This window comes from Siniperca chuatsi, linkage group LG5 (genome assembly GCF_020085105.1).
Source record: "Siniperca chuatsi isolate FFG_IHB_CAS linkage group LG5, ASM2008510v1, whole genome shotgun sequence".
Lineage (NCBI taxonomy): Eukaryota > Metazoa > Chordata > Actinopteri > Centrarchiformes > Sinipercidae > Siniperca > Siniperca chuatsi.
The window spans coordinates 26,073,309-26,093,518 of NC_058046.1; the positions used below are offsets into that span (position 1 = coordinate 26,073,309).

Here is a 20,210-nt window from a genome sequence, read left to right on the forward strand (position 1 = left end):
GGAACGAAAACAATCCTCCCAAGAACATTCCCAAATCTCACAGGAGCACAAATTACTTACTGAAAAGTTTAACACTGTACAGTACTTATGTAATATTATTAGTTACATAACAGAAGCTGATGGGCAGCTATGTAGACTTTTATCCGTGAGTCCACTGGCTGTCGCGACCGTCCGTCATGATATTAGCCTATCATTGACCGGGCTGCTTATTTAGGGCGGGTAGCAATTTTTGTTACACGCTTGCGCAGTTCAATGTTGTGATTTTAACTGTAACAACATGTCGGCGTCCATGGTGCGAGCGACCGTCCGAGCGGTCAGCAAAAGAAAAATATTGCCTACAAGAGCTGCACTGACACTGGTAAGATATAAACCCATGTAAAACACGTTTCTGTCCGTTCAGTATATGTTAATTCAGAATGTGTGGCGTTAACACGTTAACAGTGGCCGTTATGTAGAGTTAGCGTTACATGATCCAAAGTTAGCTAAGCTAGCTAACGTTACACGCAGTACAACACTGTTTCTATTTTTACGGAGCTTTCCCTTGACATAACAATTTTCACCGTGTTCATGAGCTTATACTAACAGATTTTCACATTAGGGGGGTTATACAAGTATGAAGTTCGGTCGTAAAATCGTAATTGTCTAGATGTTAACGTATATTACTCTCAGGCAAGGTTGCTAACGTTAAGGTAAGCTGTTGCTTACTAACGTGTTATCGACTGTTCTGTTAATTAATTCCGTAAACTGCACATTAGCAATTAAACACAATGCAGAAAATAGTGTCACGCCGTAACGTTTAAACGTTAAGTGAGTACAATTTTGAAAACAGTAACGTTACGTAACGCTACGGTATGACGTTACTCTAATGATTTTGTTTTGCACATCCGTATAGTTGAGGGGCTCACAAGAGACAGTTTTAGAAAGTGGTTGAAATCGATGCAGTAGAGGCCGAAATGTTGGCCTTTTAGTCCCTAGCAAGCTCCAAAAATATTTGATCCCTCATTTCCCATAATGCAACCAATAACGTAAACATCTTTTTGTTTGTTCCGTAAAAACCACACCTTAAAACCTCCGATGTCCGGACATTAGACATTATACATCTGTTTTCACAAGGAGAGTTTCAGCCCTTGTGACTAGTAAACTGACTTGTATGTTTGAAATTGGTAGATTGCCCCTTTATTTTTAAGTATGAAACTAGCTGGTATTGTAATTGAGTTAGTAATATAATGTAACGAGTATTTAAAAATTCTAACTTAAATACACTTTTAACAACAGTTCATTATCTATGAGAGAATCAAATACCAGACCGGAATCTGTGTGCATGAAAGAAGCTCTAATTTAAAGTAAATAAAAAATCGTTTTCAGCATTTAACATACATTGTGTACTGTTTTGACATCAATATCATAAATCCTGATTAAAAAAAAAAAAAAAGTTGAAGGGTGGCATCCCAGTGAGGCAGAGGTCTTGGATGTATACCATATACAGACAGGTGACAAATGAAAGGAACAATTTGAATAAATGAATGGAGAAACAGTGGAGGGCTTACTGAATGGTTGGGTGAGTATGGAAATGATGTGAATCATATGCTATGGCCTTCACAGTTACCAGATCTCAACCCAGCTGAACATCAGTGGGCGATTATGGAGGCTTGAGGTAGCCCAACACCTTACTAAAAAAACTTAATGTTGGTTTCTCCTTTAATTTGTCACCCATCTCTATCTGTGACATCTCTTCTTTGATTATAATGAGACATTTGTTGCATGTCACCCTCTTCAACCTCTCTCCAAATTCACTGTCACTCTTTACTCTTTAGCTGTCTAATAGAGGCAAACATACCAGAAAATAATCAGTGTGATATGATGTGATATTAATATAAATATAATAGACTCTCAATGTAGCAAGCTGTCAGTGTAGAGTCACTGTTAAGGGCGGTAGAAAAATGTTCTGATGTTGAATATCCGCCTAATGAACTCAGCTAACAGTGCAGTTGAAAGATAATGTGTGCGTATGGTGGTCTGAGCTGATAAAGGTTGTGTGCTGAAGTAAACGACTTCCCTCAACACTGAGGCAACTGCTGATTATATTTCTTTACTTGTCAAGGACTAAGGATTATGATAAACATAAATGTTATCAAATGATGCATTAAACATGATATAACTTAGCATCTTAGAATAATAGCCTAATTAATAATAAGTTGCAGAATTTGTGTGTGTAGCCATTCAACCCCTTATAAATTAAGAAAAAGAAAAAAGAAATAATTTTAAATCCAGTGCAAAATACTTGTATTGCTATTAACTATACACTCTACAAGGACCTACAAATTAAGTTTTGGACTTCTTGATTACATTTGATTGACAGTATAGTTACGAAACAACTCCAGGCTGTGACACAGTTGGGGGATTAGCACCATGTGGCTAATGTAGTTCACTTTAGTCTCCCAAATGCCTCCACGTGAGAGCCCAAACACTGGGATCCCTCTTTGCTGCACCTACATCCACTCAATTACAGCAGGAGCTACATGGGTGCAGGTTATTTCATTATACCATAGATACTTGCTAATTTCAGACAAGTTGAAGTGTTTTCACAGTGGGGACAATTAATACCAGCCATAGAAACTTAAACCAGCACCATAGTCATATTCTCTGTTGTCATTCTTTGCTCAGTATGTTCAGAACAGTCACAGTTTTGTGAAAATACACTGCTTCCATCCGAATGCAATGTAGATTGTAGCTGTGTGTCGTGACCTTTTATCTTCTGTTGTCGTTTCTTTAGACTCCATCAGCTGTGAGCAAGATCAGGTTATTGTTGCAGAACAAGCCGGAATATGTGAGTAATTGATACGGTGAACATTCACTGAAACATCATATCAACAAGCAGGCAGTGCTTTTCTTTTGTAATGGCAGCAGGGTGCTGTGTTGTTTTGAGTCTTGAGTTTTCAATCATTTGGGTAGTTCTCCTCTGCTTTGGGCGGTTAAAATGTTAACTTTTATCAATGTTCTAGGACATTTTATCTTTACCCAAAATGTAAGGCAGGGATCCAGACTAACTTTTTACATTGGTGGCACTGGTGCGCCCGTCTTTTTCATTTAGGTGCACCAGCACATAATTTAGGTGCACCCAATAATACATTTTAAGCGTTACCTTTTTTTTCATTTCTCAACACATTATGTAAATGATTGTAAACAGGAATAAAGGTGCAGATAAATGTTTTCTTAATGGCCTTAAAATTATTTAAAGGTAGCTCTTCTTTGGCTATATAATGAGTAGTGTTAAATTTTATTATCATTTCTGACTCCTCACTGTGTCGGTTTGCTGCTGCCTGGCGCTGAAACGCTGCGGGTCATGTCAGAGCCGACTCGCGCATCACCACTGCACACCCAGTTGGTGTTTGTTAAAAAATATTTTTACACATTGTTTTTTAATCAGACCTGCTAAATTTCAGGTGCACCAGTGCGACCAATGAAAATGTTTAGTCGCACTTGACAGATTTTTGGTTGTACCTGTAAGGGTAGATGTATTTATTTATATATATATTATAATGGCAAGATTGATGAAACTATCAAGTAGCGAGTGGTAAAAGGTAAGTCACACTGAGTGGTAATGTCCGTCTGGCTCTTTCTAGATCGGTTTGAAGGTCGGAGTGAGAACACGTGGCTGTAATGGATTGACTTACACACTGGACTACACCAAGGAGAAAGACAAATCTGATGAGGAAGTGCTGCAGGATGGTAAGCTACTGGTTATGAAGACAGGTGGAACAAAGATCAAATATATATGCATTTTTATTTTTTTGAGAATGATTCACAGCATGCATTGCTGTCTACCACAGTAACATTTCTTGATATTACCACTAGGGGGTGCTGGACATTTTCAAATTCAACACGTGCTGGCTTTAATAAAAATATGTTTTTGTAGTGTTTTAAGGGTTGTTTGCAACTGTTTGCAACATATAATCAAAGCCACAACATTCTGGCCGTGTATTGACGCCAAGGTTAGAACTTGGGAGTAGTGACGGCTCTACTGTGACTCCCTTGCAGGTGTGAGGGTGTTCATAGAGAAGAAGGCTCAGCTGACCCTTCTGGGAACTGAGATGGACTTTGTGGAGTCAAAGCTGTCCAGTGAATTTGTCTTCAACAATCCCAACATAAAGGGCACATGTGGCTGTGGAGAAAGCTTCAACATATGAGCATCATGGAGCCTCCATCCTCCCGCACCCTCCCTGCTCCAAACCCTGTCCCACCCGTAAAGACTGAATGTTGACAAGGAAGTCGGACATGAGGAAATCTCTAAGATGTGGACGTGCCTGCGTTCCTACCACTGCTCTTCCTGCTGACCACTCATATACGCACACTCGTGAAACTCAAGTATGCATGTTCATGCTTAGAGGATGGTTTTAATACAATCAGTGTAGTCAAAACTATCTCAACATATTGATTTTAGATTCAGGTACCTCTTTTTTTAAATTCTGGGCTCTGCATAAAAAAAACCTTTAGAAGGACCTCATAAGCAAGGTGTTTTTAATTCAGTGACTGGCTGCTGTCTTACATATATGCACATTATTTTCAGAAATTACGTCATGTATGTCAATGTACAACATGACCATGAACATGCTCACTGAAGTAGAAAGTTGACCAGGTTTAAGTTGGTAAAGCTAAGAGGATGAAGCGTGATACTATTAAGAGTATTCTGTTTTCAAGTTTGAAGCTATCCACCAAAATCCATAGACGTTAAGGTCAACATCAGCTGTTTGATAAACACACTGAAAGACAGTGTATTATAATCCAGTGTCATGTACCAGCAGTATGCAAAAGAGGAATTTGAGTGTCTTGAAACTGCTTTATTAGTTTGTAAAGTGTATATTTATCTCTGTGTGTAAATATAAAGAATGTAAATCTCCCTTGAACCACACAAACGCACAAAAAACCCACACCAAACATGTATCCCTCACATAAGAGTACATGAGGTTTGTTGGATTACTTTGCTTGAACAAAGGCAGGACTTTGTATAGACTGTGTGCTCTTAAGATTTGTAACCTGTGCAATATGTCTGTGTACATATGAAATAATAAATAGCTAAATCCAGTAATATGAAATTGTGTGGCCACTGTTTTATGTGTCAGCAGTTTGACTGTAGGTCAAACCAGGAAGATTGTTGCATCATAACTGAAATGATGAACTTACACCAGTTGTCATGGAGATGGCACAGTTGTGAGTAGAATCTTCATCTCGGTTGTCATGGTGATCACTCACTTGTCAGAAACAGATGAATTCTGTGTCACGGTTACATCTTAAGTCTAAAGTTTCCGCAGTGAGCTGTCATCACGTCTTTCAGGCAGAAGGAGAAGGAGGTACAGCCATATTGAAAGATTTATTTTAATAATCTGTATTTAAGGGTTTTAACATTACTGAAGTAACAAGTGGTTACTTGGCTTTTTTTTAAGGTCCTTTGGGGTCATGGACAATCAAAACAAGGATGGAGTTTCTGACAGCAGAGAGTCTTATGGACTTAAGGTAGTGAAAAATTATAGAGTATTCATTGTTAGATTTACTAATAGCCTTTTCAGCACAAAAGGCCTGTCACATTTTCACTCTAAAAGAGCTTGTTGTTTTTCAATGCTGTGGTTCTGTAAGGGATGACAAGGGACAAAGGAGGGATGCATAGACATTACAGTTTTAGTTTTTCACTTTGTATTTAGAAATCATATAAACTATGACTATTATGGTGAATTATAATGAAAATACACTTTCAAACTGCTTTAGTTGATTTTTGGGGCCACTGGGGCAGCAGGACAAGCTGTAAATACAACTTTGACATATCGCCCAACAAAGTTGTTAAGGCAAGTGTGTTAGCAAACACTTACCTATTTACAGCAGCAACTGATGACTGTTAGCATTCATTTGGAGTTAAGAGACTGAGCAACATTCTCCACCTGATGCATGGTAGTCCAATTATCACTTTCCATTTAGCTCTATTATTGGTCTCCACCAACTCCCGAGGAAAATATCTGACTCTTAAACAGCTAAAAGCTCCACTATGTTAGCTAACTTTGTCTGCCATTTGCCGGGCAGGTAGTGTATAAGCGGTTATCAAAACTTTTTCGTTGAAAACAGCTGCTTGCAGCATCTGGAAATGACACTGGTGAAACTGTGAGAATGAACCATAACAGCAACGTTGCGGCTGGAAAACCAAAAAAATTAGCTGAAAGATGCTAAAAAAGCTTTGATGAGCTGAGGGGAACTGCAGAGTCAGGTGATAATTCCCTGTCGGTTCGTTACTACGAGCAACCCCTTTTTCATTAATTTAATCCATCACTAAAATAGAAATATTGATTAGCGCAGCTTTAAATGTATTGCCGTTGTGAACATTAGTTTTAAAGGAGCCGTGTGCTGCAACCATTTGAACACCGCTCGGCTCACCCTCCCCTTCCAAGTGTGTAGGAGAAACTACGGTGGCCGCGAAACTCACAAAAAACACGAAAGGCCCAATCTAGAGCCAGCGTTTGCTTTGTCCGTTCTGGGCTACTGTATAAGCATGGCGGTACAACATGGCGACCTCTGTGGAAGGGGACCTGCTCCCTATGTAGATATAAATGGTTCATTCTAAGGTAATGAAAACGATTCTTATTTTCAGGTGATTATACACTAATTAAGACATACTTATAAATATTATATTCCATTTCTACCAATAGCTCCAGTGAGATAGTGTACTCATTAGTGTAGTGTCATTTTCTTCCTGTACTTCCTTTTGATTTTATTCTGACTATTTGGGCTATGAAGTGCAGTATGTTTAGCCTACAAAGAAAATATGGCCAAATGTTGGCTAAAAAACAACCACAACCACCCACTTAAACTGGATTCATACCATGTAGGCTACAGTAGTAAAGTCAAATTATTTATATAGCACATTTCATACAATGCAAGCTCAATGTACCTCACACACAACAAATATGAACAAAATGAAATAAGACATGAATACATATTAAAAGAATCATCAGGCAGTTTGTTCCAGAGAGTGGGTCCATAATAACTGAATGCATCAGTACATCTAGTATTGGTTGTTGTTACAAAGTCACTGAAGATATTTCATTCCTGTCAGTTTTCTGTGAACCCCCCCCCCTCTCCTACCTGTCTCTGCTACTTCTCAGATTTCAGAGTTATTAAAGGCTTTGGCTGAGAGGAACTCACCACCTTGTGACACCCCACGTATTGACCCCCGAAACATCAGCACCACCCTCTCCATCTTTAAGCACACAGGGACAGGCACTTCTAACACCCATGGGACCTTTAGATCCAGAGCCGTCCTCCCTGAAAACATCAACCAGTTGTCCAAGTGTCAGTTTAAAAGGCGGGATCAGCTGAGTGAAAGCTTACCCGCCTCAGTACCTGTTCCTGCCCCCATCGCTGCAGTGGCCTCATCTGGGGCGGGACAACCGCAGCCCAGCTTAACATCCTCAAATCCCCCCATCGTTGCACACCCGGTAGACCAGTCTAAGACGCTGCCCTCTGACTCTGTCTCCTCTATTGCAGAATGGCTTAAAAAGCACGAGATACATCCACACATCCTGGGTGTGCAGGCTTGGACCAAACAGCAGTCCTGTGAACCACGGTGGACGCTACCTAAACAGTTCCCCCAAACTGGTCAATAAACAATTAGTCGCTACATTCACAAATACACATAGTTCCCTTATAGCTCTCCTTTCGCACAACTAGACTAGTGAGGCCATAACTATTTTACAGTTAGTTTTCTCAAGATACTGTATTTAGTTTGTGACATCTTTTGATGAAAATTAGATAAATGCGGTAACAAAGTAATTATTTTGAGATCAAGATATTGTACCACTTTTCCTAAGGAATAGGCGCCTTTAAAGGGGTTATAGGGCTTCACAAGGTTCAAGTTGTAACTTTATTAATGTCTAACTAATTTATTAATGCTTTTATCAGGAATAAGTCATTGTTGTGAAAAATCCCTTTAGCAGGTGTATGTCCTCATAAAGATGTAATGTCAAGGGTAATAAATAAATAACCTCTTATTCTCCACCTTTTTAATGGTTTGCTACAGATAAAGCATTAATAGTTTAACATTACTAAAACTATTTGTAACTATTTATAAACTAAATAAATCATGGCTTATATGGCTTTCAGCCCTATCTGACAGTTAATGTCGGTCCTGCTGAAGTGCCCTTTAATAACACACTCGCTGCAGGAGAGCTGTTTCATAAGTGACCTTATGTAGTAAGCCGGGTAAAATCGAATATTTTCTTGATAATGAGAAAACTAATTGAATCTGAAAATTAGCTTGTTTTGTTAAGATCTTAACTTTATTGCTTCTTCTCAATTAAATGACGATTTATCTTGAGGTCATAATAAACACGTATAGATGAATGAGATGTGAAATGTTGATGTCACCTCAATAATATTATGACATCACATAAATAATAATGTCATGATCATGGCAAACAAAGCTTGTTAATTTAAGCACAAAAAACGTTTTGTGATCACAGGAAAACATTGTTAATGCCTTGTGTTCTTACTCACTGTGGAGTATAGAACAAGTCAAAATCTCATCGTTTTGGTACATAGACAAACCAATCAGTAGATCAATAGTGGAACCTTCACTAATTGTTGTAATGCTTGATCCTGATCCAGGTCCAACCAATAAATGGTTCTTTGAGGACTTGACGGATCTCCAGAGGAAGCTGTTTTTAGGTGCCTCTAAGAAATCCGGAGTCCCGAGGAACTCTCAGACAGCTCGGGAAACTACTCGCCACAACTAATCATAATCCACTTCTTTACCACCCAGTTGCGGAAAGTCAAAGACACAGAAAAGATAAAATCCAACTGAAGCCAGTAAAGATAGTTTGCCTGTTTTTTTTTTTTACACAGCATTTGTTTGTGACAGACTGATCATTGTTGCAGTGCTTAGACTCGTTAGACACAAGATAACTTATATTTATTTAAGGAGTCGTATGTTCAACCTTCAGCAAACACTATGTACAGAAAGGAAATGTTCCTTCTCTTTCACCATAATGCATTTAGAAAAGACAAACATTTGGAATCTACAAATATGAAACATCCAATGACGCTTCAAAATCCTGTTTTTGTTGTTTTTCTTTTTTACCAAGAGGAAAAATAGGAGGAACTGTGATGAAAGTATTCAGGAGCCCTGAACACATCTTAAAGATGCTGATTTGTGAGGACATTGTAGCTCTCAGCACTTTCAAGCTCAAATCATATTTGTTTGTTGCACACAGGAGCATAACTCCTCTAAAATACCAGTTTTCATTTACTTCATCTCAAGCAAAAAAAACATCAATAGATCTTTATATGTTTGATGGCCAGGATAATGTGTCAAACAGCAACTGCAAAGTCAACAAACATCACCTTTGCACTTAAACACTTTATCTACACTTGTGTCACGCTGCACAATTGGCAAGGTTTGCCACTTGCTACTTTGCAGCCAAGGCCATGACGGATGTAATGGCAGCTTTAAAAAGTGTTTGTTGTGCTGGAAGTGGCGGGAGATCAAGCTGTACTGTCACAACGACCCCCAGCTGCCTGCATGATTTATTCATTTTCATTTTGGTTTGCAGGTCACGTCCAAGCTGAAGAAAATATCCGTTTGGTTAAATTTCAGATTCTACTCTTCCAGACTTGGCTCAGCTGTACTCAGGTTCAGCTGCAGTTTCAGCAGCTCACACTGACTACAACTTCTGTATGTTAACGTGATGAAGAAATCAAATAACTTTATTCGAATCCAGCTGCAGTCAGTCATTTTAGAGGGCACTCAGTCCTGGGTAATTACAGGTGATGATGCAGTCTCTCTCTTGCCCTCACATAAACGTTTACAAAGTAAAATGACTCATGCCCCCAGTTATGGTGGTCTATAACAGTGCTTTCATCTCAGACCTGCAGAGAACAGAACAGCAGCCCATCACTGACCGACACGGGACTAAACCTTACTTTACAGAGCAGAGAGGAACACAAACAGGCACAACACAGGTAAGAAAAGCTTATTATAAAGGAAGAAACGTAATTTAATATGCTTAGATGTTCAATTTAACTATGTCTGATGTCACAATGTTTTAATAAGCCGTTAAAATGTTACAAATACTCTATTAACTTTCTGTAGACGGACTATCCAAATAAAGTGTAAACAAGTTTTTTGTTGCAAGTTAAAACATTTTTTAATTCTTTGATTCTTAATGCTTGTCATTTTTCATGTTTCATTTGCAATGTGTGAAACAGACATTTTCAGGATCAAAGACAGACACTGCAGTAACATTAGCTGAGATACTACCAAATTCAAATATGTGCCACAGAAATATTTCTGACTTTTATTTGTGAAGATGGTGGAAACAGCAGCCAATCACGGGCCAGACTGTGGGTCTGTGTGCAACAAGTCCGCAGCTCTGGAGGGCCAAGGGCCACCGGTGTTGGTCGACGCCTGGCTGGTCCCCACTTTCTTCGGCTTCATCATGCTGGTCGGCCTGGTCGGGAACTCGCTGGTCATCCATGTGGTCACCAAGCACCAGCAGATGAAGACCGTCACCAACTTTTACATAGGTAACATTTGAATAAGACCAACTCTTTTTTTGGTATCCTTTCAGTGTGTTCAATGAAAGAAATGTGTTTCTGAAATTGCACAGCTTGATAATGTAGAAAGTGAAAAAAGGAAATTCCTAAACGAAATTAGATTTTTCCAAAGTAAAAAGAGAAAACATAGATGAGGGGACTCTTTCTGCAGAGAGATGTAATAAATCAATTTAAAGGTGCCCTTTGGAGTTTTCTTGTAAACAAACAAAAGTTATGTTTACATTCAGTGTTACTCACCAAAATGCATTTGCAAAGCCAATTTTTATTTTATTTTTAATTGTTTACAATTCTGGATTAAGGATGACGTCATTATGGGAGTTATGGTTAGGGTTAGCATCACCTGTCAGATTGAGGAGGACTTTGTAGTGCTCCAGACTCACAGAATGACACTCCGACAGGTGAGTACAAACTCACTGATGGCTGTCACTTTCTCTCCAGAGAAAGCAACATATCGTCGCGTGTGCGCTAGGCAGTGCAGTGTGTGCAGGCTTTAATATGTGTGTTTGTGGCTGTAGCTGCTGTCATCAGTTTACATTGTCTTACAATTGCAGTGGATGAGTGAGAACACAGGTTAGTTGGTGAGGTCAGAAACCTCAGCACCTACCAATGTTATTGGTATTGATACAGTTATTTATGGTCTTTTTGCCCCTTTGAATGCATTTCACCTCGACATTTCTTGAATTACATTTCTGTGTTTAGGAATCACTGTTCTTGTTCTCTTCCAGTAAACCTGGCTACGACTGATATCTTGTTTCTGGTCTGCTGCGTGCCCTTCACAGCCACACTGTACCCACTGCCCAGCTGGATCTTTGGAGAGTTTATGTGCCGACTGGTGAACTACCTTCAGCAAGTGAGATACACACATATAAACACATAAACAAACAGGCCTGGAATTGCTGGAAAAAATCACACTGGTAATACCATTAAAAATGGCACTGTAACCACGCCATCACAGTCACTACTAAGCCAGTAATGGTTACGGTATCATGGTACTCAGCGGCGGGCTCTGGCTGTCTGAGGGGCAGGGGCGAAAATAATCAAAAGGGCACCGGCTACATGTGGTGCATGTTCTAGCATGTAGGGCAGCCTATATGGCACTGCCTCACGTTTTCTCCATTTTAAGGGCAACCTAAAGGGAACTTCATCACATTTTCTCCACTGGAAGGGCACCCTAGAGAACACTTCATCCGTTTACATGCACACTGGGCCACCGTAGAGGGCAGTTTATCATGTTTTATCTATCATAGAGGCATCGAAGAGGGCACTTTTGCTGCGTTTTTCTGAACATCGGGGCACCAGAGAGGGAGTGATTGCCACCCTGCCCCACCCCTGAGTTCACCAGTGATGGTACTAGTAATATCATGGCATAGTGACCAAAATACCACGCTATAGTATTGCAATAATAATAATTAAAAAAAAGTCCCATGAGACATTGTAGCATTTCAACATTATACTATGTGCTATTAGATGAACAGCTACCCAAATAATGTAAAAAACCGACACTAAACTTCAGAAGTAAATATGATTTATTAAATTTAGTTCTTACACAAAAATTGAAACAACCAGTTGAATCAGACCACATGGGAGTATCAGACAGGGAGTATGGGAGTATCCAACTCTACACTGATTGGTCCAGTCTGAGAGTACCAACCCAATTGGTCCTTGTGTAATAACCTGTCTACAATCTAATAATAAATGTTGAGTGAATGATGTAACGTGGTTGCGTATAATATAATAACAATGTTTTATGTGTGTAATTCCTGTAGCACATGCAGTTGAAATGTTTATTAAATAAATTATCCATGAAACTCTTAAAAAACACTTATTCAACAATACACAGTATGCAAGCAACTGTGTTCTTCATTGAAATATTTGCCACCATTATACACAAAATGTTTCTGCATCAGTTTCTGCAAATCACAAAACATAAAACTGACTTGAAAATGTACCAGAGGAAAAAAGTACAAAGTGTCAAACAGAAACAAACCTACCTTGTGTGCATGTGTTCCAGGTGACTGCTCAGGCAACATGTATCACTCTGTCAGCTATGAGTGTGGACCGCTGCTACGTGACCGTCTATCCTCTGCAGTCACTGCGACACCGAACCCCACGCATGGCTCTGGCCATTTCTGTGTCTATTTGGATAGGTATCACACAAATACACCGCGCACACACATTCACAACCTTATACACACATTGGCAGTGAGACAGTGGTAACAACGTATTGCTTCTGTTGACCTTTCAATAACCCTCCCTTTCATGTTAATTATTTAATGCATTAAAGAAGCATGAAGTCAGAAAACCTGAAGCAGCTTCTTTTTGCAGATTTTGCTGATGTGATTAAAAACCATAAAACAATTAACCAAATCAGATCAAATTAGCCATTCTTTCTGCAATTTACTGGGATTATTATTTCTTTTAAGAAATAATCCAACAGAACATCATCTACATGTTATTTTATTTAAAAAAAACAAAAAACATTTTGGATTAGTTATAGCCCAGATTTCTCCTTTTGCTTTTTTTTTTTTGTGTGGCTTTTTCGGCTTTTCCGGCCTTACTGTTATGTAGAAACTGTAAGAAACTGTACATTTCTGAAAGGACGTTTTGAAGCTTTGAATTTGGGTTTAATCCTTGTCACCATCTTGTCAGTTGTCTGGAGTCGCATGATTCAAATTTTGGCAACAAGACAGATCATGGATGTAGCTCAGGCATGCAAGCAGCAACCACCGTAGCTCAGTGTGATAGAGATACCTGCCAATGACAGAAACATGCCTTCATACTTACTCCTGTTTAAGCTTCTTAATGGAACAATACTTTTTAAAATCACCACCAAATCACACATTAGAAGAAGTGAAAATAGATATTGATACTGACATAGTAACTCTAGATAGCGGTTGCTGTCCACACGGTCTGTTTTTTGGTTTGGAGCCATCTATCTAGTGGCAATAAGTGAAACTTATTATGAACATCATGCTCTGAGTCACACAGTCGTGTCCTCTGTCCTCTCCAGGCTCCTTGCTTCTGTCAATCCCTATAGCTGTGTACCAGCGTCTGGAGGCAGGATACTGGTTTGGTCCACAGACGTACTGCAGTGAGGTCTTCCCCTCGGCTCGCCTCCAGAGAGCCTTCATCATCTACAGCTTCCTGGCCGTCTACCTGCTGCCCCTGCTCACCATCACCGCCTGTTACACCTTCATGCTCAAGCGCATGGGGCAACCCAGCGTGAATCCCATTGAAAGTAGCTACCAAGTAAGAGAAAGATATGGACTTGCAAAACTTATTTTCACTTATTAAATCCACAGACAGAATATGTTTCTGATAATTACAAAGACATCACAAAGCCTCCCTAACTCCAGCTTCAGGCTCAGGCAGAGCGAGCAGCAGTGCGGGCGCGAGTCTCCCGGATGGTGGTGGTGATGGTGGCCCTATTCCTCATCTGCTGGGGCCCCATCCAAGTCTGCATCCTCCTGCAAGCTTTTGGCCTCCGCAGTTACGTTCTATACAAGGTGACTTACTGTCCATGATGTTTGATTTAATGAGCCTCACTGTCCTGCAGGTAGGGAGGCAGTAAGGGTGTAACTGAATGCGAATGCATGATTTGGATATGCACAAATAATCTGTAGTAAGTAATATTTGACTCCTGCCGCCACACTTCCCGGACCTGTCACCTGATTGACACAATTTACCACAAACAACACTGCTTCTTGTCAGAGTCACAACTCTTATTAACTTCAGATCCTGCCTCATAATCATCAGATTTAGACGTAAGAGTAATCCAGGTGATTGTTGTCTTGTTTCTACGTTACACTGCGAACAGGAACTGCTAGTAGTCAGTGCAGCTTGACTTTTCATGTTGCAGATGTGCCAGAATGTAAATAGGCTAGAGGCTGAGAACACAAAGGAGTACTGAGGTTTGAATTCAATATTCAGACATTCAGCGATACTCCTCAATAACTTTTCATCACTTTTCACCACTGGATATGGAAGCCTATAGGGGACTATATTAAAATGATAATGTAAACTTGAAAATGAATATTTGATATATATTCAAATGTTAAATAAAATTTAAAAATGATGCAATATAGACAATGTAGCCTAATTTTCCTTTTGTGCAAGCAATATTTAAGTCACAATTAAAATGAAAATGCAATTTTATAACAATTTGAAAATGAAAACCACAATGACATTTCATTTTCAAAGACTTAACCTGCTGTACAGTGGACAATATTCAAATGCAATAAGCGAAACAACGCCCCCATTCTATTGCATTTACTTTTACATGTCACCAGCTCTTTTGGTGTCAAAATAAAAATGAAAAGTCTACATTATCATTTTAATATAGTCCCCTATAGGCTTCCATAAGATTAATTGTGCTTTGAGGAATAAAGATTGACTGATGTTCCACAGATTATTTTTACCTCATGATCCAATATTGAAGCCTGACACTGTGCACAACTTGACAGAGGATGGACACAGAGGGAGATGAAGTTAGGGGCCGTCTCAAAAGTGCCCGCTAACTTTTAAGAATAAACATTCAAAACTAAATTCATTTTCATCTGGATCTCCTCCCACTGCATGCACAATCTCCTTTTCTTTATGCAATAGGGCTCCATGAGCTACTGTATTATGGCCTGTTTTTTGTCAATAGCTTTTTAATTTTTTTAATATAGACACTTCAGACTGGCTTCTTCAACATGGCAACAGCGGCCGAGGCTTGTGGGTGTTGTAGTATTTTGAGCCGTCTGCCATGCCAATATGATGGACAAAACATGATTTCTCATAAACGAAAACATTTGAACAAATTGACATACCCCGGGAGACTTTTTAAATATTCTTTGAGATGAGGTGTGGATCTACAGTCTCAGTTTAGCTCTTCCAGGGAGTGACAGTGACTGACAGGACTGTTGCTGACAGAAATTGATGCTCTTGCTTCTAAAACTGTGACACGGATCGATGCCTTTCATTTAAGTCTGTCTTCATTTTGCATCCACAGCTGAAGATTTGGGGTCACTGCATGTCTTACTCCAACTCCTCCGTCAACCCGCTGGTTTACGCCTTCATGGGCAACAACTTCAGAAAGGCCTTCAAGCATGCCTTTCCTGCCATATTTTTGTGGCGCACGAGGGGGAGAGTCAGGGTGGGAAACATGGACGCAGAGGAAGGGGGAGAGATGGTTCGCCAGGCACCCAAAGCAGAAGCAGAGATGCGCTTTCTTTCATCTGAGTCCTAAAGGCCATGCTGGGCATTCGGACACTGTGCACTCATTGTTTATTTAGAGTTTGTTCTGGAGATGAGAGCAGTCTGCTCACCCTGGTGTATGTGTGCATGGTTTAAACACACACACACACACACACACACACACACACACACACACACACACACACACACACACACACACACACACACACACACATAAAGACCATCCTGGCACAATCTGGGCTCAAAATAGAAAGTACTAAGAACACCAGTAACTGACAGGTTTAAACACACACACACACACACACACACACACACACACAGAGGAGCAATGGCTGCCATGTGAGCTGTCAGGTGCCTCTCGTGACGTTCCCAAGCTGCTGAAATACAATTATCTTTGTCACATTTTTCTAGCTTAACTGCACTGATGCAATCAGTTTACTGGATGTCAAAATGTTTGAGCTCCTGGTTTTATCTTCTTCACAATTTCTCAAGGAGGAGAGGAAAATTGTATAGGACAACAATTGCACTGTTAGTGACTGCATCCTTTGTGGACAGCAGCCTTGTTGAATATAATTATGTAAAAGTGTTACAGTAAGAATATGGGAAGAATAAGTTAAACACTTATTTGGTTTGAGTATCAGCAGGTTGTTCTGCACTGTATGGTTTATTCTGGGACCGTTAGTGAGCTTTATCTTTGAACTGCATGGTTACAGATAGCTAGTAACAGAATTCAACAAATTCAGCATCCTTTGTGAACAGCCAGCTTGGAAAGGTGTTGAAAGGTGCATGCACACACACACACACACACACACACATCTTTTAATGTTTCTTGCAAATGTTCCTAATTCAGTTATTTAGGCAGTGGTGAAATGTAACCAATGTACATTTACTCAAATTTGAGGTACTTGTACTTTTCTTTTTATTATCTTTTTGTGCCACTTTATACTTCTACTTCACTACAATTCAGAGGGAAATATTGCACTTTTTACTCCGCTACATTTATTTGACAACTATAGTTACTAGTTATTTTACAAATTAAGATTTTACATACAAAACGTATGAAGAGTTTACGAAATATGATGATTAGTTCTGGATTGAACTACCCAGCAGTATATACAATTAGAACTGAAATGAATAGATTAATTGATGAGTCAATTGACAGAAATTTTTAATTATTTATTAAGTCCATTTTCATGTAAAAATGCCAAACATTTCATGGTTCCAGCATCTCACATTTGATGATTTTTTTTAAATAATAATATTAATCAAGTGGTGTGAAGGTGTCACTTAGGGCTCTGGCTAATTGTGATGACGGGCCTTTTCTATTATTAATATTTCTATTTTCTGTAGTTTTACAAACCAAACAATTTATTGATTTATCAAAAAAATCATCAGCAGATCAATCCATAATGAAAATAATCATTAGTTGCAGACTTAAATAAAAAGTAAAAAATTAGCTCCATCTCAACCAACTTTAACAGTAAAATGCTACTTACACATTAATGCATTAGTAATAATAATCTAATGATATATATGAATATATAATAGTATAACAGTCACAGGGGCCATTTTTCTGCATTGCATACTTTTAATTTTGATACTTTAAGTACATTTTCCTGATTATACTTACATACTTTTACTTAAGAAACATTTTCAATGCAGGACTTTTACTTGTGATGGAGTATTTTTACAGTGTGGTATTAATACTTTAACTGAAGTAAAGGATCGAAATAATTCCTCCACCAGTGTATTTAGGCTCATGCTGTGCTGGTCTGTCCTCCTGTGCATGTTGGGAAAAACATGCTCAACGGTGGGATGCAGCCCATTTGCTTCTAAAGCCTAAATCATGATTCTTTGTCTGCGAGTCTACACACTTATGCAGGTAATCCGTACTATCAGAATCGGGTTTATTGCCAGGTAGGTATTCACATACAAGGAATTTGTTTTGGTATTTTAGTGCATAACAAAAAAACATAGTAAGAGAAAATATAAAAGCTAAAAAACAAGTACTGCATGTCAGTTTTGAGCAAGTATGAACATTGGAATGATTATAGCAACAAAAAAATGTTTCACTGTACCTATAGACACCTGACTATTGTTTTAAGACTTGGGGGGGCACCCTAATAGTTGAATCCAGCTGTTATGACCTGTGTAGCATGTGTTTATGGTGGCCTCTTATGTAACCTATGTTACAGTCTCTGTTTCAAATGTGGCCTACACTGCGATTAACAAAACTCTCATTGCAGGTGGCACTTGTATGTACTTAATAGTTACATGTTTTATTTTAGATGTCAGCCCGGCTACTTGCACGTAGAATTAAACATTGTCATAAAAATAAATCAGAAAATAAATGATATTAAGAATGTGTATGTTTTCACTTTTTGTTGTTTTGTTAACTTTAGTGTTGGCTGCAGGCTTGTCACAGTTTGTCTGGATTTCATGTCCTCTCAGTGTTTGTTAGATGCACAGGCACAGATAGGCACATCGTGATTTTCCTCAAATAGGCTACATGAGATGAGATGATGGATTTATTGGTGACTGAATACATGTGATATTGTGAAAGAACAGCCAAAGGTTATTGCTACCGTATATTACCTAAATTACTTGTAAGAGGGAGACCATAAACAAGCAGACTCATGTACACAATAGCCTATAGTTTTCCTTGGCTGGTGCATCTGCTGCAGAGTTTCATCAATTCACTTACGTTGATTTTTTTGTCTGTAAGGTTATTTTAATTGGCCTACAGTGACAGAAGGGTTGCAGTTTATTTATTATTTAACAGTCTTTCATGATACTACATTGTTAACTGTGATATTGATAAATGAAAAGCTGTGTTGCACTGAAGTTGTCTGTGCGTGTCTGGCGCATGCACATATCTCTGTGATGTGAAGCCGACATTAACCAATGATAGCCGTTTACCAAACAGACATGTGACACTAGTCAATGGAAAGTCCAGCTGAGAATTTGGGTCCTTGTGCTGCCTTCATGTGATGCCTAAAATATTTGTATTTCCACAGAGAGCACATGAAGAATAAACACGATGCAAAATGCGACAACTCAATACAAGCCTGAATTATGGTTAAAGCGAGCAGCTGCCTCGGGGTCCCAGACCCCCATAGACCCCAAAAGTCCCACTGCATTGAACTGTATCTAGAGAATTTACACCACAGTAGCCTACAATATCAAATACGGGTTCCCTGTCTTGCAGAGGGGCCCTGTGTTAAAATGTAGTTTTGAGACTTGTGTTCACATGGTGCATATTCCTAAAGTTGTGATTAATGAAATTATCACTAAGTAACTGACATACAGCAAACATGGAGCCAAGGAGTGTTACTCCAGCACGGGAATAGGCTACTGGTTGGTAAGAGATCCCTTCATAATGTGCTAAGTGGAAGTTATGGGGGACAATATCCACAATATTTCAAAGTTTATCTGAAGTTAATATGGGGCTTCAGCAGTCAGTTAGACAAATCATGTGGGTGTCCTTACAGTCTTTTTACAGTTTTTAGTTTTTGCTTGCTGCAATCATCCCTGCTGTTCATACTGACTGTTAAAATGTCCCTCTTTGTGTTGCTATCCTTCCACTGCAGGGAAACACTGTAGCCTCACATTAACTTCGGATAAACTTTGAAATGTATTTTTGCACAGAACAAGGACTGCAGATCGTGTGCCGCATCACTTACATTAAAAGCATGTTGGAAAGGGATCTTTTAATGTCCAGTGTGAACAGGAGGAATGCAAGAAAAAACACTTTCATCGTACCTATGGACATCTGACAAATGTTGACTTGAAAAATTGTGAAGCCCCAACTGCAATTTCTGCCCTGGGGCACACACATAGGTTAATCCAGCTGTTATGACCTGTGTAGCATGTGTTTATAGTGACCCACTGGGTGTTAACAAAACTCTTTGAAGGTTTAAAAAGTAAAATATAAAACATGTCGTGTCCCCTACATAAAGAGACATGCATACAAAAAGCAAAAAAGGAAATACAGTCATTGCCTACAGGTTCCTACAGGTTCCTACAGGTCTAAGCACAGTATGTGCTTAACATAAAAACATAAGTCTGTCTATAGCATTGTCGTGTTGCTACTCTAATTTGTTGATGATGATGTTGATGTGTTTTTTTTTAATAAATTCGGCTAAACATTTGTTACAGTTCTTGCTCTTTTTGTTTTCATATTTGGGGATGATGTAAAAAGAAAAATCACGAAAACAAACCCACAATATCTATTAATATGTGCAAAATTACTAACTTATCAAACCAATATGTTGTACGTTATGTTTACGTATGTATTTTTTTTTAGCTTTATTCTTATTTAATAGTCTACTTACACAGTAGGCTATACAAAGTCTACCTTAATTTGTTAGTCGAGATTACGAGTTTACGAGGTGCACTTGAACGCAACATTTTACACA

General features: G+C 39.0%; 2 protein-coding genes across 3 annotated transcripts; both read left to right on the forward strand.

The window, feature by feature from the left end:
- Positions 1–208: 208 nt before the first annotated feature.
- On the forward strand, positions 209–5,093 carry isca1 (iron-sulfur cluster assembly 1). The gene is made up of 4 exons (XM_044195489.1): positions 209–358; positions 2,774–2,827; positions 3,624–3,729; positions 4,039–5,093. Exons 1-4 carry the CDS (start codon positions 278–280, stop codon positions 4,185–4,187), a joined length of 390 nt encoding a protein of 129 aa, XP_044051424.1. The 5' UTR covers positions 209–277; the 3' UTR covers positions 4,188–5,093.
- Positions 5,094–5,239: 146 nt separating this feature from the next.
- kiss1rb (KISS1 receptor b) lies at positions 5,240–17,352 on the forward strand. Of its 2 annotated transcripts, none has more exons than XM_044197381.1 (11): positions 5,240–5,348; positions 5,442–5,511; positions 7,146–7,638; positions 8,647–9,804; positions 9,905–9,999; positions 10,347–10,563; positions 11,319–11,443; positions 12,605–12,740; positions 13,604–13,842; positions 13,950–14,099; positions 15,587–17,352. In XM_044197381.1, exons 4-11 carry the CDS (start codon positions 9,726–9,728, stop codon positions 15,821–15,823), a joined length of 1,278 nt encoding a protein of 425 aa, XP_044053316.1. In that variant the 5' UTR covers positions 5,240–5,348; positions 5,442–5,511; positions 7,146–7,638; positions 8,647–9,725; the 3' UTR covers positions 15,824–17,352. The 2 variants fall into 2 exon arrangements, with proteins under 2 accessions (XP_044053316.1, XP_044053317.1); XM_044197382.1 differs by having other exon boundaries at positions 11,373–11,443.
- Positions 17,353–20,210: the final 2,858 nt, after the last annotated feature.

What these genes read in the sequence shown, in the direction of transcription:
- kiss1rb (XM_044197381.1), top strand. Translation starts at nt 9,726, where the DNA reads ATGAAGAAATCAAATAACTTTATTCGAATCCAGCTGCAGTCAGTCATT. An exon ending in CCATTGAAAGTAGCTACCAA is followed by an intron (nt 13,843 to 13,949) that starts GTAAGAGAAAGA and finishes CCCTAACTCCAG; the next exon opens with CTTCAGGCTCAGGCAGAGCG. An exon ending in GCAGTTACGTTCTATACAAG is followed by an intron (nt 14,100 to 15,586) that starts GTGACTTACTGT and finishes TTGCATCCACAG; the next exon opens with CTGAAGATTTGGGGTCACTG.
- isca1 (XM_044195489.1), top strand. Translation starts at nt 278, where the DNA reads ATGTCGGCGTCCATGGTGCGAGCGACCGTCCGAGCGGTCAGCAAAAGA. An exon ending in CAAGAGCTGCACTGACACTG is followed by an intron (nt 359 to 2,773) that starts GTAAGATATAAA and finishes TCGTTTCTTTAG; the next exon opens with ACTCCATCAGCTGTGAGCAA. An exon ending in TGCAGAACAAGCCGGAATAT is followed by an intron (nt 2,828 to 3,623) that starts GTGAGTAATTGA and finishes GGCTCTTTCTAG; the next exon opens with ATCGGTTTGAAGGTCGGAGT.